This window comes from Diabrotica undecimpunctata, chromosome 3, assembly GCF_040954645.1.
Source record: "Diabrotica undecimpunctata isolate CICGRU chromosome 3, icDiaUnde3, whole genome shotgun sequence".
In the NCBI taxonomy this organism is placed as follows: domain Eukaryota; kingdom Metazoa; phylum Arthropoda; class Insecta; order Coleoptera; family Chrysomelidae; genus Diabrotica; species Diabrotica undecimpunctata.
Genome location: NC_092805.1, coordinates 32,049,469 through 32,061,851, shown reverse-complemented (window position 1 = coordinate 32,061,851; position 12,383 = coordinate 32,049,469). Strand labels below are relative to the sequence as shown.

The 12,383-nt window shown below is 33.8% G+C and overlaps 1 protein-coding gene across 1 annotated transcript in view; it reads right to left on the bottom strand.

Moving 5' to 3' along the window:
* The window catches only part of LOC140435735 (uncharacterized), a 58,604-nt gene extending 46,834 nt beyond the window's left edge, over nucleotides 1-11,770 (bottom strand). Inside the window, exons 1-2 of the mRNA XM_072524454.1 lie at nucleotides 11,617-11,770; nucleotides 8,680-8,835 (exon numbers count right to left, since the gene is read on the bottom strand). Of these exons, the coding sequence (XP_072380555.1) occupies nucleotides 8,680-8,830 (151 nt within the window). The 5' untranslated portion in view covers nucleotides 8,831-8,835; nucleotides 11,617-11,770. The remainder of the gene's footprint in view (nucleotides 1-8,679; nucleotides 8,836-11,616) is intronic.
* Nucleotides 11,771-12,383: the final 613 nt, after the last annotated feature.

The window sequence follows — 12,383 nt, the reverse complement described above, 5'->3', positions numbered from 1 at the left end:
CACAGCACGCAATTATCATAATAGATTTCCTGAAAACGTTACTATTCAAGGTATAACCGATCAAAAATTGTTAATAACAGAATCTGTCCTGATTCCCTTCACTGACAATAATCCTCACAAAGTCTTTATTTTCAATTTAGACATTGATTTCGATGGCATAATAGGCCTAGACTTTCTAGATCATTATGAATGCGTAATAGATCTTAAATCCCGACAGTTGCATACAAATTTTAAAACTGTCACCCTTCACAAAGTAGGACACGAGACAAACACACCTCCTAAAGACAAAACACCGACACACCCCACAGACATAAGACAAAACGAACCTAAAATAAAAATTAAATCAGATTCTAAACAGGAATCAAATTTAAAATATCATAACCCTATAAATGAAAAATACACTATCGTAAAAAACCGAGATCAAGACAAAAATCTTGAAAGACCAGAGAGAAAACGAATAAAAGGAAAAAACAGAATTACCATTGACAGCCGGACCGAACAAATATGCAGACTAAAATGCAACTTATCAAATACAGATGCCATATTATCAGCTCAAGAAATAGAAAAAGTTAGATTACCTCATGCATTAGTTCATGTAGATGAAAATGGAGAATTCTTAACTTCCGTACTAAATGCTAATGCTATGCCGAAGACAATCGAATTTTCAGACATTTCAATCGAACCTTTCAAAAATTCGGAGACAATCCTATCCTACAACGGAAATGATTTTGAAGAACCCGTAGTAGATAGAACACGAATAATTAAAGAACAACTAAGAATTGATCATCTAAATTGCGAAGAACAAGAACTAATTCTAGATATATGTACTGAATACGCAGATATATTTTATGTCGAAGGCGACAAACTGACCTTCACAAACGAAATCAAGCACAAAATCGAAACAAACAACGCTAAACCTATCTTCACTAAATCCTATAGATATCCTCAAATACATAAGGAAGAGGTAAAGACGCAAATTAATAAAATGCTAGAAGAAGGAATAATCCAGAAAAGTGTCTCGCCCTGGTCGAGTCCAGTCTGGGTCGTACCGAAGAAATTAGATGCGTCAGGAAAACAAAAATGGCGAGTTGTTATTGATTATCGAAAACTCAACGAACTCACAGTACAAGACCGTTATCCTCTACCACAAATATCAGAACTATTGGACCAACTAGGAAGATGCCAATACTTCACAACACTAGATTTAGCGTCTGGATTTCACCAGATTGAAATCGAGCCACAAGACATCCAGAAAACGGCCTTTTCCGTCGAAAATGGACATTACGAATTTGTTCGCATGCCATTCGGACTAATGAATGCTCCATCTACTTTCCAGAGAGTAATGGACAACATCCTCTTAGGAATACAAAACGAAAGATGCTTAGTGTATATGGATGACATAATTATCTACTCACCCACTATTCATGATCACATGTCACGACTAACAGAAGTTTTTAAAAGGTTACGAAAAGCAAATTTAAAAATACAGCCAGACAAGTGCGAATTTTTAAGAAAAGAAGTAGCATATTTAGGCCACCTTGTAACAGAAAATGGTGTAAAAACAAATCCAGCTAAAATATCTTGTATCAAAAACTTCCCGGAACCAAAGAACACCAAAGAAATAAAGTCATTCTTAGGCTTAGCCGGTTACTATAGAAGATTTATTCCAAATTTTGCCAAAATTTCTAAACCACTTACGAAACTACTTCAGAAAGACGTACCTTTTATTTTTAATTCTGATTGCAAAGAAGCCTTTAACGAACTCAAAAATATTTTAACTTCAGATCCAATACTTATATATCCCAATTTTGAGGAACCATTTTTACTCACAACTGACGCTAGTGCATTCGCGATTGGAGCTGTTCTATCACAAGGCCCTATTGGAAAAGATTTACCCATAGCTTATGCCTCCAGAACATTATGCGGTGCCGAAACAAAATATTCGACGATAGAGAGAGAACTATTAGCTATCGTATGGGCAGTCAAACATTTTAGACCATATCTTTTTGGCCGAAAATTCACCCTGATTACCGATCATCGACCCCTTACATGGCTTTTCTCGATAAAAGATCCCGGAAGCCGATTAGCGCGTTGGCGCCTAAAACTCGAAGAATACAATTATAAAATAGAACATCGCGCAGGAAAAATAAACAGAAATGCAGATGCCCTCTCAAGGATAAAGATTAACCATTTCAAGGATTGTGCAAACTTTCAATCAAAAATCTCATTACATGCATCGAATGAAGATGATACGGAAACTCAAGAAAACGAAGACGACGATGAAGAAAATATAGAAAAAATGTCCGAAGAACTTGACAAGTTTATCGAACTGTATAGAACAAAGTCAATAATCGATTATTCTAAAATTGAAACATCGAATACGGACTTATTAGACAAATCCAACAAAAATATTGTTACATTTTTTTGGCAAAATAAACTTGAAGAACTTCACGAGAAAATAATGAATGACATATTCGAAGAAAACATGGAATATAGTAACCGAAGAATTAATATTGTACACAGCAAAACTGTAAAAGATCGAAAATATTTTATTATACCATTACCGTTTGATCCCGAACGAGTAATATCACACTTGTTTCTTGTACTTTTTGCAAATAAAGATCAATTCGATGAATCAAAAATATATTGCGTCGAAAATAATCTCGAACTACCTATCCTAGAGATATTTTCTTATATTTTTGCTGACAAAGAATTAAAATTAAGAATCTGTCAAAATATAATTAAAACAGCCAGCGAAGACGAAATCCCTCAAATTTTAGATCATTACCATTGCGGTAAAAACAACTTACATCGAGGAATAAACGAAACTGTCAGAAGAATAAAGCAGAAATACAATTGGAAGAATTTAACAAAAGATGTAGAGAAATTTGTAAAAGCATGTGAAATTTGCCAAAAAGTTAAGATTTGCAGGAAAAACTTAAGTGGACCACTAGTCATAACAGAAACTCCAAAAACACCATTCGAAAGAATAAATATGGATATATTCGAATACCCTACTAGGAACTACGCTTTAACTATTCGTGACGAATTGACAAAATTCACGCAAGCCTATCCTTTGGAAGACAAAAAGGCAGTAACAGTAGTCAAGACACTCCTACTCTTTTTTCAACACTATGGAACACCACTAAGAATTCATTGTGACTGCGGTCGAGAATTCGAGAATGCTATAATCAAAGATCTATGCGAATTATACGACATTAAACTAACATTTTCTAGCGTTAACCATCCACAATCTAATGGATCTATAGAAAGGTTTCATGCCACACTCTCAGAAATGATTAGAGCAAATCAAGCCGAGAACCCAAACGATCATCCCTTTACTATACTTCCTTATGCAATAATATGCTATAACAACACAAAGAATAAGACCCACGGTTTCACACCATATGAACTTATATTTGGGCACACTGCAGGCCGACCACCAGAAACTCTATACAATCAAAAAACACTAATGAGTAAATATATTCGAGACCTGAATAACCGCATGGAATATTTTTACAAAGTAGCCAGAGCAAAAACAGAAAGACAGAAAGAAAAGGCGAAAGTAAGATTTGACGAGAATATTTCAGAACGAAGACCTGATTTTAAAATTGGTGACAAAGTTTACGTAAAAGAATCACAAATTAAATCAAAATCGGATAATCTTTTTAATGGACCTTTCGAAATTCAAGAAGTTTTTACAAATTCCGCAATTATCCTTAACCCCAAAACTAACCAAACCTCTAAAGTAAATTTTGACAGACTCAAACCTTATTTTGAATAATTTTCCTTTACAGATTCTATGGACTCCTTCCTATCGTCCAATCCCAAATTCTCCTCACTCCAATTAATAACACAATTGGAATATTTTTTCATGAAAAAGGAACTATACGAATATCTAATGACAAATGGACTTTACTTGTTTACAAAGAATTATTACCTATCAAAACTACAATATCCAATAATGACAGAATTTTGGAAAACCTGTTAGAAAAATTTATTAACGTGGATACACCGAGAAAACTTGCCTTTCAAGCCGAAGTACAGACACATGTTAGTCTGCTAAAACAAATCTCAAACTCCGTTAATTTAAAATATAAAGAAATAACCTCTGACACAGTATCTTATAATAAACGCCTAAAACGCGGTTTAGTAAATGGTATTGGAACAATCTGGAAATCTATTACTGGAAATTTAGACGCCTCTGATGGCGAATACTTTAATAAATGTATAAATAAGATAAATTCCGATGAAACTCAAATTGAAAATCTCCTAAAAAATCAAATATCTGTTACCACTTCAGTTATAAGAACTTTCAACACTACAATTCAAAAATTGCAAATAGACGAAGAAACTTTTAACAAAGACTTAAAAACTATCGAGACTACACTTCTGGACATTAATAATGACATATCCTTTTACCAAGCACAATTACAAATACTAGATTTATGTGAGTCCTTAATGGAAAGCTACGTATTTTTAGAAAATTATTTAAATGATATACTAAATTCTATAACATTCTCTCGCCTGCAAATTCTACATAGTTCTATTATTTCGCCCATAGACTTAATGGACGCATTAAAAGAAATCTCACAGTCATTACAAAATAACGTATTGCCTCTACCCACTTATATGTCAAATATAGCTCAGTATATTGACATAATAAAACTGCAAGCTTATCAGCTTGATTCAAAAATTGTTTTCGTTCTCGAAATTCCGTTAGTTGATCCCGAAATATTCACCTTGTATCAATTATATTCAATACCAATATTAGATAATCAAACTGGTTTTCATCATATACTTTCAACTGTTCATAAATACATAGCGCGAGATGATGATTCAATTTCATATGTCTTACCCATGGACACCGAAAAATGCAAACAAATCAGTCAAAACCAAAGAATGTGTACAGACATTCTTCCGTATCCCATAGACACAGATGCTATATGTGAAGCCCAGCTTTTGAAACCTCTTAGCAACTTACCAAAAACTTGCCAGATGTCCATGCTCTTGGCACAAGGTTACAATGTACAAGAAATTGACCGAAATTTATGGTTACTAACCATTTCCGATCCATTACCAGTAACAATCAAATGTGCAAGAAAAGACGTCACTACACAAATAATCAAAACAAATTCAATCTTAAGATTAATTCCCGAATGTATTGCATTCATCGGCAGTACCAGAATTCATGCTAGAGACCAAATTGAGAAATATACAAATATCACGTATAGAAGTCACCCAGTTAACGTACCCTACAGATGCTGTGACCATTTTGAGACAAAGAGTCACCTATCAAAATTGAAACCACTTAAACTCAGTAAGATCAACGTAGATGACTTAAATATTGCACAACACAAATTGGACCAATATTCAGAAGAACTGGACCATATTATGAGCCAATCATTCATTGAGGAACATCTACCCTTATTCACTATATCAACCTTATCCCTGATTATTATCCTAGTTATCTTATACCTTTTCTGCAAATACCGAACCAAAATATTCCCAAAAATTGCAATCTCCTTGTCCCAGGATCAGCGTCCAACTTCATTACCACGCAGAAATTCCATTAGACAGAAACTTCAGGGCTTAGCCTCCTTCAGAAGAAGACCCAATGTCCAACAAGAAAGCGAAGCAGAAACACCAATTACTCTGTAAAAGTCAAAGCAATGGCATTGACTTTTCACTAATAAGGGGAGCTGTTATATGAGAAAATATTAACCTTGAACTAGCTTAAGTTCGCCGACTTCAGATTTCATCATCCCATTCCCATAGAAACCGCTGAGCACGCATTAGAACTTTGTACGAACCGTTGGCCAATATTCATGGGAACAGCAATTCAGCACTTCATACCAAACATATAAATTACCATTCTCAGATGCCGGAACCACTCTTAGCTGCAACTTCGACCAGTCCAGTTATTGTAGTCATTTTAAATTAATTTAATTTTGTACTATTATTTAATATTTAATTTGTAACAAATAAAGTTCTTTTTTTAAAAAGTCAAATACGTGATTAGTGATCTAACATATATATATATATATATATATATATATATATATATATATATATATATATATATATATATATATATATATATATATATATATATAATACCGGATTTATTACGGTTGTCGCCGCTTCTACGCCCCCAATTTCCATCTTTTTCTGTCATATGCAGTTGCCTTTTCTCAGTCTCTTGCCGCCATTGCTTCATCAATATCGTTGCGCCAACTTCTCCGTGGTCGTCCTCTCTTTCTTCTTTCAGGAGGGATCCATTCCAGTACTCTTCTAGGCCATCTGGCATTCTTTTAACATGTCCGAACCATATTAATTGTTTTCTTTCTATGTCATCATTGATATTTCGCTCCATTTTCATTTCGTTTCTAACTCTCTCCAGCTTCGATCTACCGCAGCTTCGTCTCAGATAATCCATTTCTGTCGTCATAAGTTTGTTTCTATTAGCTTTGGTGACGTCCCATACTTCCGAACCGTAAAGTGTAATACTTTGGACTATACTACCGTAAATGTGTTTTTTGGTTTCTCGTCGAATTGTTTTTTGCCAGAGAAGAGAGTTTAAGGCACGGGTCGCTGCTCTGTCCTTGTTTATTCTTTCCCTGATTTCATTTGCGCTATTTCCCTTCTTGTTGAAAATGACCCCCAAAATATTTGCAGGATTGCACGCCTTTGATTTTGTCGTCTTCCAAGACTAGATCACATATTTCATTTGTTCCCACTGAGAGATATTCACTTTGTCATATTCATGTTTAGACCTGCCACCTCATATTCTTCTTGCAGTTTTCTTACCATATAGCTAAGATCGTAGCTGTCTTCGGCAATTACTACCTGGTCATCCACAAAGAAAAGTGTATATAGCTTGTTTTCTTCCACCGTTATTTAACTTTCCACCATTTAACTAAGGATCTCTCCAAATAGATTTTAAATAAGGTGGGTGACAGCCAGCAGCCTTGTCTTAGTCCCTTTGTTGTTTAAAAAGGAGAGGTGATTTCTTGTCCCATTTTAATTCTTGCAAAGTTTTGTTCGTAATATTTTTGAGTGGCGTTAATAAGAATTGGGTTTATTTTCAAGTTACCCATTTCTATCCATAGTTGGGAGATCGGTACACTGTCATATGCTTTTTCCAAATCTATTAAAGCTATATGGGTTTCTCTATTTCTCTGCACTCGTTTTTCCATTGCAATTTTTAATGTGAAAATATTATCCATAGTGGAGCGTCCGGACCTAAATCCCGCTTGTTCTTCGGGTTGTTTGTCTTTAATATTATTTTCTATCAGGTTTTGTAGTACTTTTGAGTATAGTCGGCCTATAGTAGCAATCACTGCGTTCCCTCTATAGTTTTTATGATCCATCTTTGTGGCTTTCTTGTGTATTGGAGAGATATACAATTGTCTCCATTCTTCTGGAACTTCTTCTCCGTTTAAGCATCTTTCGAATAATTTTCGGATCATTTCAAACAGTTTTGATGATCCATACCTAATCAACTCTGGATGTATTCCGCCTGGGCCTGGAGATTTTTTTAATTTCATTCCCTTAACTGCTTCTTTCACTTGTTCTATTGATATTTCGATTCTTCCTTCTGTTTCCACTTGTCCTTTTGTCTGTTTAAACCTTTCTCTTCTCTCTATTAATAAGTTCTCAAAATGCTCTACCCATGTGTTCTCTGGTATTCTATTTATTATGACTTGGTTTTTTGTCGTTGTTCTCATCGTTTTTATAGTTCTCCAGGCTTCAGAGCTCTTTGTCCCTCCTATATGGTTGTCTAGGTATTGGTATTTTTGTTCCCATGCACTATTTTTCTTTTTAACCACTTCTCGTTTGACTTCTTTATTCAAGTTTTTATATTGTTGTTTTGTATGTTCGTCTCCCTGTTGTAATAACTTTAGATATACTTCCTTCTTTCTTTTTATCTTTTCTTCCACTTCTTTATCCCACCAATATGGTTTATCTACTCTGCGTACATGTGGCCCTAAGGCTTCTAGCGCTGCATCTTTTATGCAGTTTTTTATATGTTCGTATTCATCCGTCGTTGATCTGTGTGATTCCTGTAGTTTTTGTGTTAGTCTCCAGGAGTAAAGTAACTGTGTGCTTTCGTTATCTAGATTATTTAAGGTGTACGTAGTTCTTTCTATTTTTTCTCTGTGTTCTTTGTTGATGTCTGTGTGGTTCCTGTCTATGAATGGTGTATATATTTTTCCTATTATCAGGCAGTGGTCCGAGCCGCACTCTGCTCCTCTATTCACCTTTACGTCCTGTACTCTTAACTTAGTTTGTTGTCTTGTTATGAAATAATCTATTATCGATTTTAGACCTCTTGTGTGCTGATACCAGGTGTATTTATGTATGTTTTTGTGGGCGAAAAAACCATTCAAAATCTTTAACTCATATTGTTGGCATATATTTATGAGTCTTTCTCCGTTGTTGTTAACAGTATATATTTATATATAAATTTCATATTTAGAAAGAAGATGTACAATATATTGTGGATTATAAAGTAAATGTGATATTAAATATGAAATATGTTTATATATAAATTTCATATTTAATATCACATTTACTTTATAATCCACAATGTATTGTGCATCTTCTAGACGTTAATTAATAAAGTACAAATTAGAAAAATGATTTAAACGTCTAAAAGTGAATCGATGTACTTACCATACAATCCCCTATTTTCTATTGGCCTATGTTGGACATAAAACGGTAATAGAAATTTTCCTTTCCTAGTTTTTTGTTTTCCTACTTCTTCACTGCAGACAAAAACTAGTAAATACGGAATGAATATCCAACATTTATTTTTCAGTAACATTTTGCCTGAAATAATAGTTAAATTAAAAGATAGATGACTATAGTCTATCTTATTTTGACTTTTCAGTACACATAACTTGGGAAGTGCAATCTTTAAGGCTAGTCCTCCACTTGCGTTTTGTAGTCACGGGATTGTTTAGACGCAAGGATTGAACACATTGTTTTAAATACAAGTCAATCAATTTACGACTAAATAATCACAGATCACAACGATTAAGAAAACTACTATTGTTTAGTCGCGATTCTGAAGCCAGCTGAGCCTGGTATGTCTTCAATAATAAATGTCAGACAACGAGGAATATGCTGGAAATGGTGGGGACATTTTGAGTACTATTCATACTATTGTTCAAATTTCATGTAAAACTGTTCTTTAAAAAATCTTTGATTTGTTAACGGATGAATCCAATAACGATGCTTTCGTCGCTTAGTTCTCGCCCGAGCAAAAGAGCGATTACACAAGTAGTTTTGATGTGATCCATTGGAAAACTGATGTAATTCAGCGATTTATAAATCGCAGTGGAGGCATCCTCTACATCTTCTATGACAGCGATTTTTTTGCCGCCGCGACTAAAAATCGCAAGTGAAGAGCTAGCCTTACCGAGTTTTCACGGCAGCGATGCCAATTTTATCCAAAAGAATTTATAATCGAATTAGACAGGTTAAATTAAAACCATTTTATGAGACAACATGAACAAAATTATAGGATTGATATGCGTAATAACTATAGTATATTAAATAAAATTTTTCATGTAATTATTATAATTTTTTAATATAAATTTCAATTTATATTTAACTGGCATTTTGTCAATACATTAAACTGAGATTTCCAACCCGAAATGTCAGTTTAAAGTAAATTCATAAAAATTTAGTTTTACTTCGCGAAATTGAAATTAATTTTCGTTAGTTTATTTAGCCACTTGAATTGTTAAAATTAATATCGAATATCGTCGGTATAATTCCAAAACGACGAATGTGCAAAATTGGCAATTTTCGCCTTCTGGACTCGACTAAGGAATGGACGCCATTCCTTACTTTGGCGTCCATAGAAAAGGTGTATTACACGTGTATTTGAACATGGTTCTGACCTATTTTTATAATATTTTTATATTCACTATCTTTAATGAGAATTAAGCACAATTTTAATTGAAAATAAGTTTATTTTGGCATTTCAATTTTTACTTAGGAAATGGTCCTCTAAATACAAAATATGCATTTTCGACTAAAATTGTAGCCGCATTAAAGAAATTGAATGACTCCTTTAAACTCTGCAATCTAGAATACAGGAAGAAACTAGGACAAAAAATGGAGATTAAAATATGAAACTACGGAAATGGCAATAAAAATTATTGCGATATTACATTGATGCACTATCTTGAGATACAACATATTTTTGCTGCGGATTTAGAAAGAAGCCATAAAGTAAATAGATACGGATAAGCTCAAATGGAACCACGACCACGTAGCGTGAAAAAGACTCCATCGTTTCTACAGCAAAGTCCATCACACAATAAATAGCGGTGGATAATCAACTTAAAATGCAAAGAGGTTGTACAACAGAGATATACGACGTGGAAAAGCTTAAAAATCCACACAAAGCCAAAACGTATAGAGAAAGCTTTAAACAAGACTAACAATGCAAAGAATGAAATACAACAGTATTAGAAAACATGCAAAAAAGTCTAGGTGGTAAGTCTAGTCTCGAGGTAATTGGGACTGGCGAAGAATTGGAATTGACGAAGAATGTGCTGAAATAACAAAAAGGAAAAACCGAGCATACCGAAGACTCCAACAAAGAGTACTAACATGAATGTACTAATGAAGTATTTGCGACGGTGAGGGGAAATCCAAACCAATGTTGGTTTGGCGAAGAATGTACTGAAGAAACTAGAAGGAAAAACCAAGCATACCTAAGACTTTGATAAAGAGCACTAACAAGACAACGATAAAAAGAGTATGAAATGTTAAGGAAAGAAGAGAAATTATTTAGAAGAAAGAAAAGAGAACAAATAAAAAGAGACATGCAAGAACCGCAAACTCTTAACAACAGACCAGGGACGAGGAAACTCGAGCAGAAACTAAATAAAATGCGAAAGAAATTTATACCTGGACTAACTTATGTAGAAGTAATGACGGAGCCATAATAAATTACCAAAAAGAAATCCTGAAGAAATGAGACGAAAATTTCAAAGAACGATTAAATAAGGCCAAAAACGCAACGATAGACAACAGAGAAAAAGAGACAAAACTGTAAAAGAGGTAGTCCTATTCTTAGGCGTAATATTAATGATACAATTGCAAACAATAATAATAAACGATAATAGAGTAATACGGAAAATCGACTACATACTTTAATTAATGCTGAAACAACCAAAATATATCCAAATATACCACACAAAAAATGGGGAACATATACAGAAATAAAAGATGGCTTGGATGGATGATTATTGATCATGGAACAAAGGAAAAGAGACAGGCTTTCGTAGAGTGGAGAGAGAAAATTAGAAAAAAAATACGAAACGCAAAATTATAGATAAAGAGAATATGGGAAGCAGCAAAGGCCTCAAAACCATTATAGATAGATGAATTACAAAGATCGGCAGTACATGACACAAACCATATTAGACTCAATAGAAATCCTATGAGTCAGTATAATGAAGGGATTGCCACAAAAGTAGTGCATAGTGATGTGCGTATTGCGTATTGACCTATCTTGAATTTATTGTATGGCAGAATGTATACAAAGTCTTTAAGATTTTAATAGAAAATAAATATAAATATCTTCTTTACCTATAATGTCTTCTAACACACCCTACTAACACCGAGCATTCACCACCGTCGAATACTAAACTTAAAATGCGCTCAACTCGACATCGAACACTCGGGTTTACTGAGTACCAGTTTCCGTTATTCCATGAACTGAACTCGTCGTAATTGCCGAAGAAAGCAGAAAAAAAAAGAGGAACACTTTCAGATGCGAGTAACGGACTTAGGGTATATTAACCTTCTTAATTGCTATGCGATTCGCAAATTGCTAAATGATCATAACACATTTTGCACAGTTACTTCAATATGAGAAGAGAAGTATTGGTATTGACGAGTAAACTGCGTAAGTGATACAGGGAGGATTGAGAAATCTGCTAAAGTATCGTATTGACTTCGTTAAGGTCTTTTTACTAAATTCTAGTGGTAGACGGGCATTAAAGGAATTAACAATACTGCACACAAGATCTGTTACTTTAGATTAGATCGGTTAGATTAGAATAGATGGATTAAAGTAAAGTTTTTACTTGCACTATTATTTGTCATTTTTACAGTTTTAGTTATTGAAATATAGTATTATCATCTAGGTTATGGTCTCATCTGTAACTATTGAAAATATATTTGAAATTATTTGAAGCGTGGAGTGATACATTGGTGTGGAGTTTATTTATATTCTGTTGTTTTTGTTAAGCTCGTAAAAATATGTTAAATATATATTAGTTATTGTATGTCACTAGTTCATTATCTTGTTTTTATTGCTTAGTTACCAACTACGTAATAGTGTACTTTATGCC